The 21,113-nt window shown below is 47.2% G+C and overlaps 5 protein-coding genes across 5 annotated transcripts; 3 read left to right on the forward strand and 2 right to left on the reverse strand.

Annotated features, from left to right (window-relative positions):
* Window positions 1-1,229: 1,229 nt before the first annotated feature.
* Window positions 1,230-1,853, reverse strand: AO090005001431 (putative cystathionine beta-synthase (beta-thionase); the record flags this gene model as incomplete). The annotated part of the gene is made up of 2 exons (XM_001818305.3): window positions 1,230-1,661; window positions 1,749-1,853. The coding sequence occupies 2 exons, from the start codon at window positions 1,851-1,853 to the stop codon at window positions 1,230-1,232; spliced, it is 537 nt and encodes a 178-aa protein (XP_001818357.1).
* A 648-nt stretch (window positions 1,854-2,501) lies between these two features.
* On the forward strand, window positions 2,502-3,933 carry AO090005001430 (putative mitochondrial phosphate carrier protein; the record flags this gene model as incomplete). Its single annotated transcript, XM_001818304.3, has 6 exons — window positions 2,502-2,789; window positions 2,855-3,019; window positions 3,078-3,331; window positions 3,383-3,728; window positions 3,782-3,801; window positions 3,861-3,933. 6 exons carry the CDS (start codon window positions 2,502-2,504, stop codon window positions 3,931-3,933), a joined length of 1,146 nt encoding a protein of 381 aa, XP_001818356.1.
* A 2,126-nt stretch (window positions 3,934-6,059) lies between these two features.
* On the reverse strand, window positions 6,060-7,501 carry AO090005001429 (uncharacterized protein; the record flags this gene model as incomplete). The annotated part of the gene is made up of 4 exons (XM_023237562.1): window positions 6,060-6,706; window positions 6,765-6,818; window positions 6,871-6,993; window positions 7,315-7,501. 4 exons carry the CDS (start codon window positions 7,499-7,501, stop codon window positions 6,060-6,062), a joined length of 1,011 nt encoding a protein of 336 aa, XP_023089365.1.
* A 7,988-nt stretch (window positions 7,502-15,489) lies between these two features.
* On the forward strand, window positions 15,490-16,346 carry AO090005001427 (glucose-6-phosphate dehydrogenase; the record flags this gene model as incomplete). The annotated part of the gene is made up of 4 exons (XM_001818302.3): window positions 15,490-15,777; window positions 15,845-16,042; window positions 16,105-16,189; window positions 16,249-16,346. The coding sequence occupies 4 exons, from the start codon at window positions 15,490-15,492 to the stop codon at window positions 16,344-16,346; spliced, it is 669 nt and encodes a 222-aa protein (XP_001818354.3).
* A 419-nt stretch (window positions 16,347-16,765) lies between these two features.
* On the forward strand, window positions 16,766-20,327 carry AO090005001426 (putative sucrose transporter; the record flags this gene model as incomplete). The annotated part of the gene is made up of 9 exons (XM_023237574.1): window positions 16,766-17,012; window positions 18,234-18,321; window positions 18,395-18,420; window positions 18,597-18,727; window positions 18,786-18,852; window positions 18,903-18,974; window positions 19,027-19,216; window positions 19,276-19,391; window positions 19,444-20,327. 9 exons carry the CDS (start codon window positions 16,766-16,768, stop codon window positions 20,325-20,327), a joined length of 1,821 nt encoding a protein of 606 aa, XP_023089364.1.
* Between the last annotated feature and the right edge of the window lie 786 nt (window positions 20,328-21,113).

Genomic DNA, 21,113 nt, shown 5'->3' on the forward strand with positions numbered 1-21,113 from the left:
TGAATCACGTCCGCCTGGATTGAGTAAATCAATGATTCAATAGACAATCCTTTTTTAGTCTTTGAACACAGAGAACTGATTATAAATATATTCATAAGGCTCAAAAATCAATCTGACCTCAATTCGATTAACTTTCCACGTACAGTTGAACATCTCCCTTTGCTACCAGCCCCCCAGGGTATCATCATATCTGTTCGGTCCACGTACTTAGTATCAACACCCTTTGCTCTCCAAAATGGCCAGCCGTCGTCCTCAGGGTAAATCATACGCAGAAGCAGTCGCTTCTCCTGCACCAGAGAAAACATCCGATTCCGATGTTACTCCTGCAGTTCCCACGTAAGAATTTTCTCCGTCTGGTTTCCATCCTAAATCTGCATTCATGCCACATGGCCGATGCGCGACGTCGAGCCCGATAGACATGTAGTGTCTTGTGCGAACCAAGCCGTGCCGCTCAGAGTGCCCCACCGATGAATTGTCACGGATACTGATCGATCGTTACAGAAATGTCATCTTCAAACTGCTAGGGTTTTCCGCGGCGATGGTCTCATTGCCCATTGGCATGTACTTTGTCTCAGTGAAGTTTGGCGGTAAGCTCCTTTGCCCCTTGGTTTCTTTGTTTACTTCTTTCTTCCATGATATCGGGGTGCCCTTGGGGGATAAGTTCTAACATTCGGTAGCGAGTCCAACTGTCGCCGGCATTATTGCGGCTGTTACGGCCAATGTTGTCTTGTTTTCGTATGTCTTTGTTGCATGGCAGGATGATCGCCTAGAGAGAGAAGCCTTAACCAAAAAGAAAGAGAAGAAGGCGCAATAAATGGCCTGTGGCCTGTGGCGTCTAGCGGGATTACCAATCGGTTTACGTTTATGCATTGGTCTTGTACTTAATATGCGGCGTTTACGGACAGCTGTGTTGTAATTCTACTTCGGTTGGGTCCAAGGATGATAGCTCGTGTGGACTTCAAGTATACCAGTTGAATATCTGAGATTCCTACATCATTCAACTAGATCCATGAATGTGAAACACGCCCACAAAAGTGCTGCAGGCCGTTAAGTAATCCTGTTTCAGACCCTTGTGGAAGACGATAGTTCCAGTGTTACAACCAGCCCATGTTGAAAAAGCCGCTCCTGGAAATGCACTGACAGATTGTATATAAACAAGTTGAAGCCGAGCAGAAGAAGAGAAACAATCAAAGAAAAGGTAAAAGAGGAATGCTTTAATATTCAAGGACTTATGGCCTCCTCTTCACGAACTCCTCCAGATCACCCTTCGTCACCACTCCGAGCACGAATTTCCGCGATGCATCTGTTACCACGGCAAACTCTTGTTTCTCTCGCCCCTCGCCATTGGGACCGGTTTCACTCTCGAAGAATTGCTCTAATTCCTCCAAGGGAGTCTCCATTGTGATTACCTGGTACAGACCCCGCTTCCGGTTAAACCGCTGCATGGCAGCAGACACGGAATCTGATTCTTTGATAGTTCCTTCTTTCAAAAGCTGCTTGAGCCGGGGAATGCTGAGGTAGCCAAGTAGGGATCGTTTCGTAGAAGAGGTGACCGTTAAATGAGTGAAATCACGTTCGTAGGCTGCGAGCATGGCGGAGGAGACTAAGTCGTTAGGTGAGACAGACAGTGCCGGAGGGGGGTCCAGATCTTCGACAGTAGCCTAGATTTTTTTTTCATCGGTAAGTAGGGAATGACAATAGGGTCTATGCAGTTGGGCGTGTAATGCCATCATAGAGTGGTAACTAACCCCTCGGTACTTGTCTGCCCACGATGACGGGGAAGTGGACTGTTCCGCAGTAGAAGAGAGCTTTTCGCGGGCAAATGCCTCGCTGCCGGTCGAATAGGAAGCCATATCCACTGAGTGATTCACAGGAGGGGCGGCAAAGGCGATGAGGAGGGGTACGAAGAGGGGCCAACTATAATGTTCAATTGGCGATAGTAACGGCGTCAAATCGGGACACCAAGTATTACAGGGTAAACTCGGAGAAACACGGTTATGCGAGCACTAAGAGCAAACGATACGAGGTAAGGAGGCCGGTTCGTGTTTTGACAATATCGCAAGGTGAGGTCTGTTCCAATGGACGATAAATTTATCGATTGCGGCCCACGAGAGCCTTAGTCTCCGCCCTCTAAGCGGATCGGGTTTGGCGCCAACCAGAAGTGGGTGAGACGATACCATTCGACGTCATTGCCGGCCGCTACCGCAGTGTCAGATCTCTCTTCCTTTCGGTTGTTCGGACTGAGTCACTTGTCATTTTACTATTTATACTGTCATACTGCTCCTTTAACATTTTTGAATGAAGAAAAAAGTCGGTAGTTCGAGTGGTTCGTGTCCCAACTGTTTTTGTACTCATTGAGATACCAGTTGCCCTACAAGTGGGGACGATCTTCTCTATAGATATACAACCCCCAGTACGTGCGGTCTGGTCCTGTGGAGACCTCTCAACTTACGATAAACCCAATATTTTGACACGGCTCAACTAGGAAATCCCTCGCCAAGATGTTTCCCTCTGAAGACATCATCAGTAACACGTTTTCCTCAAAGCACCCTCTAAACCAATCCGGAAAGCAGCCGCAGCTTTCGAGAGCACCAGGAACAACGAGGCGGGAGCCGTTTCCAGCATGGAGTGTGATTGATGACACCAAAAGCAAGGCAGATGCCTTTGCAAAGGAGGCGTCACGCGAGTTCAATGTTGCAAGCCAAAAGGCTCAGGCGAAGACTGGCAAAATTGAACCGTGGACTCCCAAGTATTATGCGGCCTGTACAGTCGGCGGACTTCTTGCTTGTGTAGGTTCCCCCTTGTAATATGATAGTCGCTACATTCCCTATTTCAATCTTCTGATTATGGATAGGGTCTTACCCACACTGCTGTGACGCCACTAGATCTCATCAAATGCCGACGCCAAGTTGACCCCCAGCTCTACAAAAGCAACTTAGTGGCGTTTCGTACGATTCGCGCCGCAGAGGGCTTCAGAGGAGTGTTTACTGGCTGGGGCCCTACCTTCTTTGGATACAGCGTACGCTGGTGATTCAATTACTGACATATAGTATACAGAGCTGACTAACAGAATAAAGGCACAAGGAGCGTTCAAGTACGGTGGCTATGAGTTTTTCAAGAAGTTCTACAGCGATCTTGTTGGAGTGGAGAATGCAAATCGCTGGAAGACGTCCCTGTATCTCACAGCTAGTGCATCTGCCGAGCTTATTGCTGATGTAGCACTTTGTCCTTTCGAGGCCGTCAAGGTGCGCATGCAGACAACAATCCCACCTGATATCCGATCGACTTTCACAGGGATTTCCAACGTCGTTTCGAAGGAAGGTGTGGCTGGGTAAGCACTCAGTTATACATTTTGCAGCTGGACTGCACTGACTTCGAATAGACTTTACAAGGGTCTATATCCGCTGTGGGGTCGGCAGATTCCGTACACCATGATGAAGTTTGCTTCATTCGAGACCATAGTCGAGATGATTTACAACTACCTACCGGGTCAGAAGTCTGATTACAACAAAGGCGCACAGACTGGGGTGGCCTTCACTGGTGGCTACTTGGCTGGTATTCTTTGCGCTATTGTCTCCCACCCCGCTGATGTGATGGTGAGTAAATTGAACGCAAACAGACAGCCCGGCGAAGCCTTTGGTGCCGCTATGGGCCGGATCTACAAGGAAATTGGCTTCGCTGGCTTGTGGAATGGTCTTCCTGTCAGAATCGTCATGATTGGAACTCTGGTAAGTCGACAACGGACTTTGTTGAGGCATCCGCTAACCAAAGGAATTCGTAGACCGGTTTGCAATGGATGATGTATGTATCACTTGATGCCCAATTTACTGTTTTGGGAGTTGACTACTAACACATGCCAGTTATGATTCATTCAAGATCTTTATGGGTCTTCCCACTACCGGTGGAGGACCTGCCGCCGAACAGAAGAAGTAGAAACGATTAGTGGTGTCAAGCCTACTACAAGCAGTAGGTGTCTTGTCATCGTAGGAATGTAGCGAGGGAGACTGCCATTCTGGTGATTTATAGCTGCGTAGTAGTGCTCATGAATGTGAATCTTTTTACGAGTATTCCAATACCACCTGCCAAGAAACGGTGCCTTATCCACGGGACGGGTTATCAACGATCGTTAGTCACGGACTGGACCAATGGCTTGCATCCCAGCCCCGTTATCTTATCATTTATCTACCCGATTGATGGACTTGCGACGACGTCACCGAGTTAGTATATGTCGATTGTGAGCCTGAATCCTGATAAACTCCGGGTTCAATAAACTCTTAGGGATCTTTCGGGACTTCCAGGGTCTAGTCCTTCTCCTGAGTCTGAGGAACCGCTTGAGACCCTCTCGTTGGTTTTCTGTTCCTAAACTTTACCTTTCAGCTTACTTCCGCATCCACTTGGAATACTTCTCGAAAGCGCTGACAGCCCACCGACGCATAGATATAAATACTGAACAGTCCTAGCCCGAATTTCGCGCGCAAGCGACTTCTCTCCAAAACCACCAAGTATTCCATCCCAGCTCTAGGCGCGGCACCTACCGACCTACTCAACACCATCAACTAAACCCCATATCACCCCTAGCACCATGGGCGAACACGAACCCATCGTATCGCACGGCCGCGGAGGTGCGCTCCCTTTTTGGATACATGATCAAGCCCATACCCTCTCACCCAACTTGCGCTAACATACCATCTCCACATCCAGGCCAAGGCAACATCGGCGCCGACCCAACCCAGTGCGCTCCAACACCTCTCACTTCCACACATCTCCCATCTAACAAACACACCACAGATACGTCGACGGCGGTATAGTCCGTGAAGGCGTCTACGGAGACCAAGGCGACGGCGCATACTCCGCCGGCGTAAGTGCATACATACCTTCCCCCTCAACCCCAAGCCAAATCAACCATGATGGACCACTAACCTTTATACGGCAATAGCGCGGCGGCGCAGGCAACATCGGCTCTCCCCACGTGCGCCCCGCAACAGGAACTCCTCACGACGCGGAAATCATTCCCGAGCTGGCGATTCGCGGTTCGACCGACGGCGATTATCACACCGGTGTATGTTTATTCTTCACTCCCTCCTTGCGTACATGAGAGTGTGTTCTGATGATGTCAGCGCGGTGGACAAGGAAACGTTCATCTTGACGAGGCGCATAAGAAAAGGGATGAGGAGAAGAAGCAGCAGAAGGCGGCAGCGCATGATGGGTGGGCGGATAGATTGAAGTATAAGCTTCTTGGGAAGAAGTGATCTTCTTCCCCTTTCTCCCTTTTTCCCCGTCTCCCTGCCTTTGTTGAGAGTGGGTAGGAGATGGGTTTTTATTACCAAGGTAGTAGTCGTGTGGTTCTTGTGTGTTTATGTTTATCTTGATTCCCATGTTTTGTGATTTGGTTGATAGTTATTTGTACCTGAGAGATGTTTATTCCTTGTTGAGTTTATACATAGCTTAACGTTCAGTTCTAGATACTGTCGAACTCCGGCGAGAAGCTATAGAAGCCTCGCTAAGATATGATTCCTGCAGCGTTAAACCCTATTTGCGTCGTGTAAATTACCGATGTGATCTCTCACATTTTGCATATTGATCGACGGATCCGCGTCTAGAACCAGAAGCTGGATTTCAAGACCTACGGCAACCGATCCTCATTTCATAAGAACAAAATGAATAAATTCACCCATATCACTGAACATCACATGGATGATGCTTTTGACAAGTACTAGGCCCTTGAAACTAATAGATAAATCCACCATTGCTTCCTGTGTATCGTGATCTCGTGAAGTCCATCAACTGCGTGCTTGAAGATGAATAAGAGCAACAAAACAGCAAAAAAAAAAAGGCATAACGACAAGCTAGTAGCTAATTTTAAACATAAGGAAGAAGAAAAAACAAATACACATAATTTCCTGCGCTGTCCCGTTCCGTAGATCCCATTGCTGTACTCGAGAATAAAACGCCAAATGAGTTATTACATCCGTTATGTGAGGTGAGAAAACACGTATTGAACGACAAATAATTCGGGTCGCTTAAAGGGGGAGAGGCAAAAGTGGAGGACAAGAATTGGACTAGTCCTTGCTGAACCTTCGCTTAAACCAGCTTTTTCGCTTCGTATCGCTCGCATCGGAGGCGTTCGTCGCTTTGCGTAGATGGCGACGGGTGGTGGGCGCACCTGCGGCTGAGGCTGGTCCACCCACGGGGCCTCCAGCGGTGGGATCGGCGACTGGAGCGGAATTCCCCAGCTTAATTGGTCCAGTTCCAGCTGCGCCAGAGGCTAACGCACCGCCATTGTTGAGGTTCGGTTCAGGGCCGAATCCCGCGAACCCAAACCTTTCTGCGACTGCCTGCTGTTGCTGTTGCTGTTGCTGTTGCTGTTGTTGTTGTAGCTGGTCGATTGAGCTGTTTACAGAGCTTGGATCGGTTGAATTGTTGGTCCAGGGATCGGTATTGCTTCCCGACCCAGACGCTGCCGTCACGTTTTCGTAGGATTTCTGGTAGACATTAGACCCATATCCATTTTGTGCACCATGATAGTCGGACTCCATGCGTTGCCGACGTGGTCGCCTTCCGCCGCCTTGGTTGTATGGGTAGTAATTCTCAGGGGGCGGCCCGCCGCCATAGTTGCCCTCCATGTAACTCTCCGGTCGGGAATATGTTCCACGTCCATTGTAGTGGCCATTTTGGTCGTTATAGCCTCTGTGGTGACCGTTGTATCCTGTAGTGAGTCAGTAACGAAAATAAACGTGAATGTGATGAAGTTTTGTGTGACGCACCGCCGAAGTAGCTACTGCGTCTACTATATTCCGCTGCGGGTGTAGATTCATGGTCTAGTTATCTATTAGCATTCTATAACAAATAATCTGCCGAAATCTAACGTACCTGTTCTTGCGTATGATACTGGTCTGCTATTATACGATCCGTAGATAGCGGCCTCAAAAGAACGAATTGTATCCAGCGGACGCTCAAGTCGAGGACGGGTGGGATTGGAGAGATCGGGGTCAGCTATTCATCGAAAATAGATAATCAGTCCATCGTCCCCCTATAGCGAGGCACCGTGTAATCAGGAGAATTGTAAACGAACTTATGACATTTCCGTACTGGTCTTTGTGCTGCATCTCCCTTAAAGAGCCGATAGTGGACTTTTCCAAAGCAACCAGCACTAAATATGACCTGTCAGTTCGGAAAGATGTGCCAAAGCGATCGGAGAAATAAAATATATCAACAGGGCGGGGTTCGAGAGAAACAAAAATGAGGACAGGTTCAATGAGAACACAACTGATAAGGCACGAAATCGGAACATGGGAGTTAAATATGGTAACATACTTGGTTGCGCCTCGCTCATAGCAACCATGGGGTCGGCTTTGGTATGTAAAGAACGTTTATGTTTCTCCTCAGCAGATTCGGTGAGACGGATTTTATTGCTGCCAGAATTGCTGGACTTGTCTGACCTGCCACCGAAACTGAAACCTCGACTGTGTCTCGGAGGCGCGGGCTGTTGGGGGGACGCCATTTTTAATACTCGCCGTCGTCCTTAGCGCCTGATAACTACCCTGGAACTTGTTTCGTAGCGATCTATCTGCACTATAGCGGCCGCTGTGGAGCGCAACAGCAAGTGGAGTGGAAACCGCCAAGGAATGTATGATTCAATTGTAGCAGACAGCGACTGTCTCAGGCGCTTGATTTCCACGAACCCTTGACAAGGCAGCCAACGAAACGAGCGTGTGCAGGCGCGTGGGGGAAATTTGGGTCCGCTCCCTAACCTGACGTCTAGTTTGGTTTTTCTGGAATGGAATATTTATACCCCTCGAGTCCAGAAAATTGAATGCCCCAATTGCTTGTCCCAGTCTTCCGTCCCAAGAAAAAGAAAAGCAATGCTCTGTTGTTGTGGTTATTATCGTCGTCGCAACAGAAGGCGTGCTGCAACTGGTACAGGTTGTCAAATAAATCTATCAGGCGATCGGCAATGGATTCTGCAAGATTGTCAGACCAGGGAACAGGCAACCGATAGGATGGTTTAGAGGGGAAACGGACAATGAGCGATCGACAATAGTAGCGATGGATGACAAGTATGTGTATGTGGAAGACAGTGGCCGTGTATATGGTCGGCAAACGAAAGTCGGCAGGAAGAGATAAGAAAAAGAGAAAGAAAAACAATGAGGTTTGGTGATCAGTTTTAACTAAGGTTCACCACGAGGACTGTCGAGGCCTTTTTGACTTAACGTGGATTTGGGGTTGACGACAGGCGCCACGCAATAAGAGGGGAAAAGCAGTCTTCTGTATGGACAACCGGTTGGAACGTCTCCTATCAGCGTATTCGTTCCAGGTTCCGCCGTAGTTTGGTTTTGGGTCGGACGATGGCGTTAGTCAAGTCCAAGCGGACTGGCCAGAAGTTGCATCGGTCTATTCTTAGATGTATATCGAGTAGATCTATACAGCTTATGTGTAGTTGACTTGATGACCATGACCGGGCTGACCATGCTTCCTGGTATTTTTATTCTATCAAAACATCTTCCAATCCTTATTTTCCTCTTACCCATTTTCGGGATGAATCATTAGACTTTCAGGGTCGAGAAACCAGTCTTTTTTCTTTGATTCTAATTTGCTTGGTACCTCGTGACAGGACCGATTGAACCGCGGGTAAGAAATTTCCCTTCAGAGTAGCCTAGAAATAAATAGAAAAAGAATAAAGAGACTACTAATCAATTTATTTTCAAGAATACATTTTTACAGTAGGGTAAAAAAAAAAATCAAATACCACAGGGTAGAAGGAAAAGCAAGTCCAATAGCAAACAAGAGTCAATCTGTGTGCGTTACGCAAGTTCTCCTCACTGGACCAGAGAAAAGATTCGACCAGCCACCCAACCCTCCAACAATGGTTTTCTTTCGGCTCCAGATGTGTCAGGAACCAACCTGGGAGCTGAAGTGATACGATAAGGTTGCAAGACTGTGTTGTCAAACCCACTGATCGTCCTGATCTTCTTTCTTGCGTAATGAATCAGGGATCAATCAGAAGATTTTCATTGCCTCATTGCCTACGGTGACAGCGCTACATCACCGTTACTCAATCCAATCTCTCCCGTCTCCCTTGCCAATTTATTTTGCACTTCTCAATCAGACAGACTCCCACCGATGTCTCAGCAAGGTGGTATTTATAATACATAGTACCAAACCCGTACTGAAATCGTTGAGCAAAATAAAAAGTCACATTGATTTAGCGCCATACACTAACTGACCTTTTCGCTCATCCGCCACCATCCCATTGGTCACGGGGGCAACTAAATCCTGATGTCTTGATATCATATAATCATGTCCAATTGACTAGTCGGAGAATCTGCCGAGTCTAGCTGGTTCACAGGCTGGCAGCAACCTCACCTTGTTTTATGCTAGCAGAGACTGCACTAGTTAATAATTTATGCGAGAGAATAAAGCATTCGACATAAATATATAATTTACACCACATGACTTGTTTTTCTTTCGGACGACCCTTTCCCCAATAGACTTTCTATGTTTACATCCATAGAAGTAACAATCTCTGCTATTTCAGACTTGTGCCAAGATACTCACAATTATTGTTGTCAAACCATGTCCAGGAGGGCGCCAATGGAGGGATCCATGATGATCTTCAAATTACATTATGCAGTGGGTCATCACAGTGGGGGATGGCGCCTACTTTAATTCTGATTAACTCGGTTCGAAGAGAAACCACCCCATGCAAGGAGGCTAGATTCTAGAATTCCAGAATCGTGTAGCGCCCTCGCCGCAAAACTGGGGGATAGTTTTAGGGCTTGTTGTCTAACATCTCTCCCTAGTTGGAATATCGCAAGGTGCTCTTGTTGGAAATACGACGTCATGGATGTGGTTCTTGTTTACCTATCGAAGTATAACTGGATCTATATCGAATTATTCAGGTTCAAGCAAATGTGATTGAATTGAACATATATGACATGCCGATATGTCGGTCAATGAGCAGATCAAGTAGTTTGCAAGACATACTAAGCTTTTCTATAGAAGCATGGATTTCCTGTTTCACCTGTCGATTCTTAGTTCCATTTCACTCCAACATGCACACGGTCAACTTAGATTTAACCTAGACAGTGAAACACTGTTCTCACTTCTCGATGATTTCCTTTATGTCTTTCCTTTGCCAGAAGGAGTCTCTATTGGGCTACCTCCTGCCACAAGTGCTGATATAATATTTACATCCCAACCCCCAACTACAGGAGTCGGCGATTCTCAAATATCCAGTATGCTCTGTGGTATGATGATAACAAGGCATGTGATGACCGATACGCTCAAACATAGAGGCACTGTGATCCGCACCCTTATACCAGGCCTCAACCAGTATACTACTCCATGGTATACTATTACATTGCCGTCACACCCGCCTTTCGTACATCATACCATGACCCCTGCAAGTTACTGGTTCTGACTCAATACTGTCAACCTCCCGCAAGTGACAATCGAAGGGCTCCGGTTCCAGACAAGTCCATGGTATGTGCCCAGCAATGACTCCATGTTTCGGTCAGTTACTCTTCATGTAGCACAGTTTACCTACAGAATCAGGCGTGACGGAAGAGCTAGGCATAACATAAATTATCTAACGGGAAATCGGTGTAACGAAGTGACATGATGGTCTCTATTTTTGTGACACAATACCATGGTCCCATAGTAGGTATAGGACTAGACTAAACCTCAGTTTGTGTCTTTGGTTGAATGGCCCCGGAGGGTATTTAAGGCATATATTGGTCTAGGTTCATAGATTTTGTAATGAACAACTGGAGATAAAAACATATCAAACTTTTTCAATTTACTTTTAGAAGTATATCCCAGAGCTGTGAGTACGCATCAGAAGCAATATATCATTGCGTACCCCACGGGAATACATTCTGTCCCAACAGGTCCTGTCTACTAACAGCCCAGACTAGCAACTGAAGGTAGAACTGCCCAAAACTCACATATCAATAGTATACACAAGACGCAGTCGAAATGACGTAAACTACGGCGTCCATAATTGACGTATGACTCTTCAATAGTAAGGTTCGATTTACAAATTGTTAAAGTGTACGGATACAGCAACATACCCCCGGAATTTGAAGATAAAGTCATAGCCATCGACGTCATGAATTTGAGCCAATGTCGCATACGGGGCTCATCTAGACTGAGGTTCACTTTCAACATCGCGAGCATCGGGAAAGGTCTATCACTGCAAGTGGCTGCTGCTTGCCTATCTCGTCATCGTTCCAACCTAGACTTCTATTCGAATAGGACCCGCCTAACGTCCGAACGCGAAATTGAATCATCATGCTGAAATGGTATATTGATTGGTGTGATGTGCGCCGAGTGGTGGAGAAGCCATGGTGTCAGAAAAGACACATGATGCTTGCCGGTATTGAGAACGGGTCAAGCGTTTTCTAATGCCTAGTAACTGACAAATATCCATGTTGTGAAGAAGACATAAAAGTTCTTTTATTTTAATTCGTAGGGCTGGTCGGCCCTGCCTCTCCCACGAACATTATCAACCCGCCAACTCCATCTCAACATTGGCTCATACCGTCGACTCCTTGCCCGACTGTCTGCGCGAAGATTCCGGAGTGCCAACTAACACATAATAAAAGCGAGTCATTTAGATGTTGGAGGGGTAGAGCATGACGCGGACAGTAGCGCCGAAGGACTTGGGGGGGAGGTTGTGGCGGAACTGAGCACGGACAACGCCGGAGTTTCCTGTGGTATTCTAATGTCAGTCCTGCATTTCACTGCAGTTTCCAACACCATTGCCTGAGTTCCTCGCGCTATATAGCCCGGTTTCACATACCGTGAGGACGAGTAACCTTGCCCCAGATCACCCGGATGTTGGAACCCCGAACCTCGCGCTTGGCCCGGTAGACGAAAGCGACCTTCTTGCCGAGGTAGAAGTTGGCAGCCTCGGTGTTGTCAACACCGTCGATCTTGATCAGACTATATCACCGATGTCAGATTCCATGTCCCAAACTTCCTTTCGATATCAGATGCGGATCGGTACCTGGTGTTGGGGTTGACCTGGCGCTTGGAGCGCTGGTAGCTCAGGTGACGTCCCCTAAAGAATAATTCGTATTAATCCTCTGCTCTGATCATCTGTCGTGGTCCCATCCGTATCCCCATCCTCCTCGCAAGCGATTCTTGATAGACATATATCATTTCCGGATAGGCGCGACACGAAATAGTTGTGGTAACTTACTTGACGTAGACTATAATTCAAAAACATTAATGTTAGCATATCGTCTCCAACCGAGCTTCATGAAGCATCCTCCAAGCTTAGATCCGACTCCAAGTGATATCCGTTGTCGCACACCCCATAACCATAACCATAACCGAAACCATAACATTCAACAACTCCAGAGGTGTACTCACGTCTGTGACCGTGTTCCGAAGGCATTCTGACGGCGGTTCTGAGCAACAGCGGGCAACGCAAACAAGTCGAGGAAATGACCCGCAAAAATGTCGTTCGGGTTGTCGTGGTTGTCGTCGCTTCGTAGGTATGAGACGGCGTTCACAATTTGCGAGGGTGTGTTCGGTGCGACTCGCCCTAACCCGTTTCGGGACGCTTAGCGAGCTGACTGGTCACCTGTGGTCGACCCCAGCCAGGGCTAGCCAAATCCCGTGATGGAGCATGGGCAAAGGCCGCTAAGCCTACTTTGGCTCCCGCGGAGAAACAGATCCTCCTGTCCCCGAGATAAGCATCGACTTTAAATTCCTGCTGCAAGTCTCCACCGCATCGTTACCTTTTTTGCCGTCGGGCTACTGTGGTCCGAGGCCGGTTCGGGCGGCTATTCTAACGGCATGGAGCATCTGTCCAGGACTGCACCCCGCTGACAAAACGTGATTGAGAGTCACAGTAGACTGACTCTTCAATGACGACAAAGGCCCCATCACCCCTGCAGAGGGATCAGGTGTTGTTGTCACGGGTTACCACTTGGGCTTCCGTTTGCACTTCATCAAATAGGGAGCTCGGCGCATACATATAGAGTAAGAGCTGTTATTCTGGGTGCATAATAAGGGGGCATTGGGGTTTGATTCACCATTGCAGTGGTGCTCATCCAGTGATGTAGTATGTACTCCGAGTATGGGATGTACTCCGCTACGGAGTTTATAACTAAAGACGGCACCCTTACAAAATGATCATACCGGGAGCACATATTTGGAAATACAGCGAGTTCCGCCCCACAGGCAATCGGCAGCGACCTCTACTCCGGAGTATATGATGTTTTACTCTGACGATACACTGTTGTATCCTGGTATGGCCGTAGAAGTTTATAAAGAAAAAAGGGAAACAAAAAGAGAAGAGGGAAAGTAATTGGAAGCTCGCTACTTCTATATTACATCTACTACCTAAAGACAACAGCCCGAGTCACTATCAAATTCAATACCCGACTCGGTACAGTTGGGAGGCTAGGTTCGGCGTTAAAGCAGCCGAGTCGGTCTGATTACATTGTCATCCAGACTTTCTTCTAAACTTACGGGAAAATAGAATCCGTAATAATTGACTGGCAGTTATCAACTTTGGATGACAAATCCGCCGATCTATCTCCACGAGTACGGTCACCGGGAGTGGCTTTAGGAGCACGCAGTTCCGGCTACCCTAGCTTTCCTCACAGCTTCTGGCGCCATCGATGCAATAGGCCGGCCTGTATGTACATACCCTGTAATACAGTGGAGTCCGAAATCGCTCTTTGTGTACTGTAACCGGAGGGATACTTTCTAGTCAATATATTAAATGAAACTATACGAGGGGCAGATTCAATTGTTAAGGTGAATTGAAGATGAAACAGCAAAGTGATGGTAAATATGGGCTTGGAATACTATTCACCCAGGCTGTCGTTGTAACCCTAATTTCAACATGCGTCCTCCGTAAGACAGTTAGCATTTAGATTGAAGACGATTACCCTTCGCAGGAGAAATTTACTCGAGATGTCTTACTCTTCTTTCACGTCTATAAAACAGTTATCTCCATTCAGGTGATATGATATGCATCTTACTTGAGAATAAGCGGTTGTGGAACATAAGATTACCAGCCAGCTGATAGATCGCGCGGGGTCAGCAACATCCAACAGCTGCTTTGGATATGGAACGAGTGGTACTCAGTGGATCTGAATTTTCCGGTAGATTTAGCCCAGTTTATCTTCGGATAATTTCAGGGGATTACTATGATCTGATATTTTGACGGTAATACCAGGTTACAAACATGCTCTACAGGTACGGTGGTTGTAGTTACTACTATAGGTAGTGCAGTAGGGCCTGGTGGCTAGTTCAACTGTCACGTATGAAAATGGAAACTATGATATAAGAGGAGAGAGGGATTGCCACGACCGATGGGACCTGGAGATTAGCTAGGAAATTCACTACAAGATGATAAGCCAGCAAGAACATGACCTTCTAGAAAGTCTAGAAGCATATTAAATTTATAATACAGAATTTGAATTCATGAGAAAATCTTATGTATGTATGTAGAGGTACATACAATGATACGAAGGGGTGGAATAACAAAAAATAAAAAAATAAAAAAGGAGAAAGATCATGATAATAGAATTAAATAATAATACCATAATACCAGAGGTAATACATGAAAGAGTGAGAGCCCCGCGGCAAATTAGGCCTCGTGCCCCACCATCGTAATGCAGCAGCAGCTCTAAGCAGAGCCCTCTCACGGCGTTAAAAAAGTACACTGCTCCGCCGGAACTGTTGGGGATTTTTCCAACAAACCTCTCCTCTATTTCTGACTCCCCTTTTACTTTTTTCCCTCTCCTCTCGAAAATAGACCTCTTTCTCCTTTCCTACATTCCTTCCATCCCACTGCGACCCGACCTCCTATCATAACATCATGGCCAGCACAATAGCACGTTCTGAGGAGCGCCAGAACGCCGGGTGAGTGTTGACCACATCCTGTCTCCCGCTGACATCACACCCCTCTCTCTCAACTGTTCCGCCCACTTTGTCCACCTTCAAACCCGCCATGACAACGCGCGCTCGAAGCATTTCAATCTGGAATTGATCCCCATCAATTATATGTATTATATAGAATTCGACCTCTAGACTGCATTTCTTGGCTCTGCTCTATTTTTTTTTTCCTAAAAAAAAAATTATCCTTCCATCACATACAGACCCCCATTGATCGACATACACCATTCACCATCCCTGCTCTGCAAGTGCCTCTAATTCGCTGCTAACATGGAAATTTCGCTTAGCACCATCGAGCTTAAAGATGACACTGTCATTGTAGTACTTGGTGCATCGGGAGATCTCGCGAAGAAGAAGACGGTGGGTGATCCTGCGAAGCTTGGTGCAAGAAATCGACCGGAAGCTAACGTCTCATAGTTCCCGGCACTTTTCGGCCTTGTATGTACCTGCAGACTAGACCTCCAATGAGGGGTTGAGTATTCCAGTTTCCCTGGCTGACCCTGTATCTAGTACCGTAACAAGTTCCTTCCCAAGGGAATTAAGATTGTCGGCTATGCCCGGACAAACATGGACCACGAAGAATATCTGAGACGTGTGCGGTCGTATATTAAGACCCCCACTAAGGAAATTGAAGAGCAGCTGGACAGCTTCTGCCAACTATGCTCCTACGTCTCGGGCCAATACGACAAGGATGAGTCTTTCCAAAACCTCACTAGACACCTTGAGGATATCGAGAAGGGTCACAAGGAGCAGAACCGTGTCTTCTACATGGCTCTCCCCCCCAGCGTCTTTACTACTGTGTCGGAACAATTAAAGAGAAACTGCTACCCCAAGAACGGTGTCGCTCGTATAATCGTGAGTCGCTTTTTATGCCGTCGTCTTAAGCAAAAACGGTCACTCATGTGTGCTTCATTTGTTATAGGTCGAGAAGCCATTCGGTAAAGACCTTCAGAGCTCTCGTGATCTCCAGAAGGCGCTCGAGCCCAATTGGAAGGAAGAGGAGATCTTCCGCATTGACCACTACCTGGGTAAGGAGATGGTCAAGAACATCCTTATCATGCGCTTCGGCAACGAATTCTTCAACGCCACCTGGAACCGTCATCACATCGATAATGTGCAGGTACGCATCGGACAATTGCTCAGTTTGGTCTGGTTATTTACTAAATGACTTTATTGCTCCAGATTACCTTTAAGGAGCCCTTCGGCACTGAGGGTCGTGGAGGCTACTTCGACGAGTTTGGTATCATTCGTGACGTTATGCAGAACCGTATGTAACACGTTGGTTGTTCTCACATACGAGCAAGAAAGCTGACCCCTTTACTGCAGACTTGCTTCAGGTGTTGACTTTGCTCGCTATGGAGCGCCCCATCTCATTTTCTGCCGAGGATATTCGTGATGAGAAGGTAACGGTTTCTTTCAACTAACTGCCCTACGTTCTGATATTGATGCATTAGTAGGTGCGTGTCCTGCGCGCAATGGACGCCATTGAGCCCAAGAACGTTATCATCGGTCAGTACGGAAAGTCTTTGGATGGAAGCAAGCCCGCATACAAGGAGGACGAGACAGTCCCTCAGGATTCTCGCTGCCCCACTTTCTGCGCCCTGGTCGCATACATCAAGAATGAGCGGTGGGACGGTGTTCCTTTCATTATGAAGGCTGGCAAAGGTACAACTTCCCCCCTACACTCCCTGTGTTGTTCGCATGCTTACAGTCCCCAGCCCTCAATGAGCAGAAGACCGAGATCCGTATCCAATTCCGCGACGTGACTTCGGGCATCTTCAAGGACATTCCTCGCAACGAGCTCGTCATCCGTGTTCAGCCCAACGAGTCCGTGTACATTAAGATGAACTCGAAGCTTCCTGGCCTGTCCATGCAGACTGTCGTGACCGAGCTTGACCTCACCTACCGCCGTCGCTTCTCCGACCTTAAGATCCCCGAAGCTTATGAGTCCTTGATCCTTGACGCCCTGAAGGGCGATCACTCGAACTTCGTTCGTGATGACGAGCTTGATGCCAGCTGGAGAATTTTCACACCTCTTCTGCACTACCTTGATGATAACAAGGAGATCATCCCTATGGAATATCCCTACGGTAAGTTGTGGATCTGTGTTGCATATGGTATGGGAGTTTCTGTGACTAACGGTGGACTAGGCTCTCGTGGACCTGCCGTTCTTGATGACTTCACTGCCTCGTTCGGTTACAAGTTCAGCGATGCTGCTGGTTACCAGTGGCCCTTGACTTCCACCCCCAACCGTCTGTAGACGGGGAAGGCTTATGAGGCTAACGAAAGTGTAAAAAGGACAAAAAAGGGGCAAAGATACTAATGCAGCATGATTGAGTTTGTTTTTATTGTTATGGTATGTTTGGGAATTTCGGTTTGAGTAGGCGGCTTTTTTAAACAATCGGTGGGCCGGCAATGACGGAGTACATCCATTTTTACCACCCAGCTCTAGAAACGAATCAAGTGAATATTACGAATTTCACGAAAGATGCGCAGAGCTCACGCTACTGTCCTCCAGGAAAAGAGACCAAGCCGATTCTCAGACTTGGCGGAGGGAACAAGGAGATATAAAAAGCATACCCCTGGATCCCTGTAGATGAATTAGATTAGTATTACGTACGAGTCAGTCGCCTGGCAGAATGTCGATGTTCATTAGAGAGTTCGTGAACAGCTATTTATAAACCACCCTTCCAGGTCCCTTGTGGGTCTGGTAAGATTAAAATTCATAGACTGCTGCCGATAAGATTGATTGAATTCTGCCCTGACGTTCCCGGGGGCCCGCATGCGTCTGTTGGCTGGGTCCCGCCCGTGACTTTCCCCTTCCTTTTCTTTCTTTCGTTCCTTCTTCCCTTGGTGCCTCAATTTTCTCCTAGCGTTCTTTGCTTTTAAATGCGATTGACCCTCCCATCGGATTACTTCTCGGTATAGAACACCGCTTACGCGCTTCCGTCCATCGGTCTTCGAGGTTTCCACGTCATTGTTCCCGGCCATTGGATCTGCGCTGCATCATCCCATGCTATTTTTATCACAGACACACACTGCGACGAGCGCAATCCTCCTCCAACGTCTACCGTCGGCTATTGATTACTCGTCGAGTTCAAACTCATAGAAGCCCGTGCACTTTGCAATTACCATCCAGACTCCTATTTTCCCCGACAGAATCGAGAGCTTGTCGACTGCTCTAGAACGTGCAGTTGCCTCATCGCGGGCACGAGACCAGGTGGACCTAGCCCATTTGATGGAAAATTGAGGTTTTCTAAGAGCGTCAATTGCATGCAAGCATCCAGCGATCTAATTAAGGATGCCACAAGCTGCAAGATGGGTGGGTTCGCCCTCCATCAAGGGACGAACAGAGGCAATGCGGATGGCACTCTTGACATTTAGTCTGTTAGGGTTACAGTACGTTGACCACCGTTGTCGGTATCTACACTGTCTGTGATGAACATGATCCGCTAATATATCTACGGTGCAGATTTACTTGGGGTATTGAAATGACCTGTAAGACCTTTCCTTTTCCTCCGCCGCCCAACCGTCCTCTAATCAGAACCTCCTCGACATAGACTGCACTCCGTACCTTCTCCAGCTCGGTCTCACTAAATCCCGAACATCGCTTGTCTGGATCGCTGGTCCTTTGTCCGGGTTAATTATTCAGCCCCTCATTGGCGTTATTGCAGATCGGTCCCGATCGAAATGGGGAAGGCGAAGGCCATTCATGATTATAGGCTCATTGATTGTCGCCATGTGTTTACTAGTATTAGGATGGACCACAGAGATTGTCGGCCTTTTTGTCAAGGATGCAGAGAAGGTAAACTGAGAAGCATGCCGAGGTATAAGCAAGAGCTCACATGGGGATTATTTTCTAGGCCAACAGAGTTACCATTGCGCTAGCAGTCCTTAGCATTTATGCCGTGGATTTTGCCATCAATATCGGTGAGTGTGGGGTACTGAGGAATTATAAGGTTCTATCTAATAGCGTCTAGTACAAGCGTGTTGTCGGAGCCTGATAGTCGATACGTTGCCTATTCCATCACAGCAGGCTGGGTCAGCATGGGGTACGTTTTTCACCCATTGCCGAATGCGAACTACAGACCTAACATCCTAAAGCTACTAGAATGTCGGCTATTGGCCAGCTCATTAGTTATGTCATCGGCTCAATCGATACAGTTAGCATTTTCGGCACCACAATTGGCGATACTCAATTTAAGCAAATGACAGTTATCGCTGCGCTATCCTTACTCATCGCCGTTCTGGTTACTTGTTATGCGGTGAAGGAGAGAGTATTGATTACTGCTAGGTGAGTCGAGGACTGAGGATATGCCCTAAATGCGGTTTGTTGACTTGTGGCGGCGACAGAGACTCGGAAGGAAAGGCCGGAGCTTTCCAGGTCATGTCTCAACTATTCAAAACTACAATGGACCTGCCCCCTCGCATTCAAGCCATCTGCTGGGCTCAGTTTTGGGCATGGATTGGTAAAGACATCCTGGTGAAAACCTTGGTACAGCCCTCGCTAATTTATACTAGGCTGGTTTCCGTTCCTTTTCTACAGTACCACCTGGGTTGGTGAAACATATTTCCGTTACGAGGTTCCAAAGGATGCGACGCATCCGACCGACATGCTTGGTGAGGTCGGTCGAGTTGGCAGTTTGTCACTGGTCGTCTTTTCGTCCATAACATTCTTCAGCTCGGTTCTGTTACCATTCTGCGTACAGCCTCCAGATGACAGGAGGCCTAGATTCACACCACGGCCTCCGCCAGGAATTGCCGCCTTGCTTAAGAAGATCACTTTGATACGCCCGGACTTGCAGACGACCTGGTTGATCTCACATGTGATGTTTGCAGCTACTATGATCTTCGCACCTTTGGCCCGATCCCGGGCCTTTGCAACCTTTCTAGTGGCCTTGTGTGGAATCCCATGGGCTGTCAGCAGCTGGGCCCCTTTCGCCTTTATGGGCGTGGAGATAAATAAGCTAGCCCTAGGCCCAACGCAAGCCTCGCGTCTGTCCGGTGTCACTATGATTACATCTTCCAGTATCCGTTCTGGGGCCTACAGCGATAGGAGCGGAGATACGGAGATGGATGTGCTGCGTCTCAACCACAACGACACAGACAGCGATAGTGACACAGAGGGTGGCGCCTCCGATTTACCATCAACAGGTGAATTGGCTGGCATTTACCTCGGTGTGCTGAATGTGTATACGACACTGCCACAATTCGTCGGCACATTTATCAGCTGGATAGTGTTCAGCGTTATTGAGCCAGGCAGCACAAAGCGAGATGCCTCGGAGACGCAATGGATAAACCTCGATAAGGGTTCGCCTAATGCCATCTCGATCTGTCTGTTTATTGGCGCACTAAGTACGCTTGTGGCCATTGAAGCAACCCGACGATTACGTCACGTTCGATAGTGATCGTGACTTTTCTCTCTTCTACATTATATCTATTCTATCACGATGAAAGAGGGAGTCTAGTTGAGGCTTTCTGATATTATACTATCTGATACCCAGATTCATTCAGCGATGTATTATTTGTGAGTATATGGGGTTCTTTCTGAAGTGGCATCTTTCAGGCACAGGCCGACTGAGCCTGCGCTGATGATTGACTGGCGTTCACATATTTGGGGGATTGCTCGCCACATACATATTAGCATATGACGGTATATATTATTGAATTAATGATAATTATAATGTATTATACTACACTTTCTATATACATAGTGGGGTCTACTTCATGAATATACTGGTTGAGGTATGTATTTCCGGTGATATATATTCTCGACACAATTTTGTATACACTCGATACGAACGTAAACCATGCTAAGGAAACAGCCATCAAGACATACAATTACAAATTCCTCTGTTAACCTGTAAGCTGTGGGATTTGCTGAAATTGTCAAGTAGCTACCATGAGCCCTATTTGATCCATGTCCTATCTAAGGGCCGGGGAGGGGAAAAAGGTTGTCAAGGGCCACGAGGTAATTTACACCGAGATGTGCTAAAATAAAGCTTGATTTATAGCGAGAGTCGGCTAAGGTATATTGATAATTCAGTGTAAAAAAGTGAAAAATAAAATAATAAATAAACAAAAAAAGACAATCAATAAACAGGAAGGGGAATAAAACGATAAGCTCAAAACAATCGAAATGAGAATCGCCACAGCGTGATTATCCATCCGTCGATGAACCAATGAACCAG

Source organism: Aspergillus oryzae, chromosome 1 (assembly GCF_000184455.2).
Source record: "Aspergillus oryzae RIB40 DNA, chromosome 1".
Classification (NCBI taxonomy): domain Eukaryota; kingdom Fungi; phylum Ascomycota; class Eurotiomycetes; order Eurotiales; family Aspergillaceae; genus Aspergillus; species Aspergillus oryzae.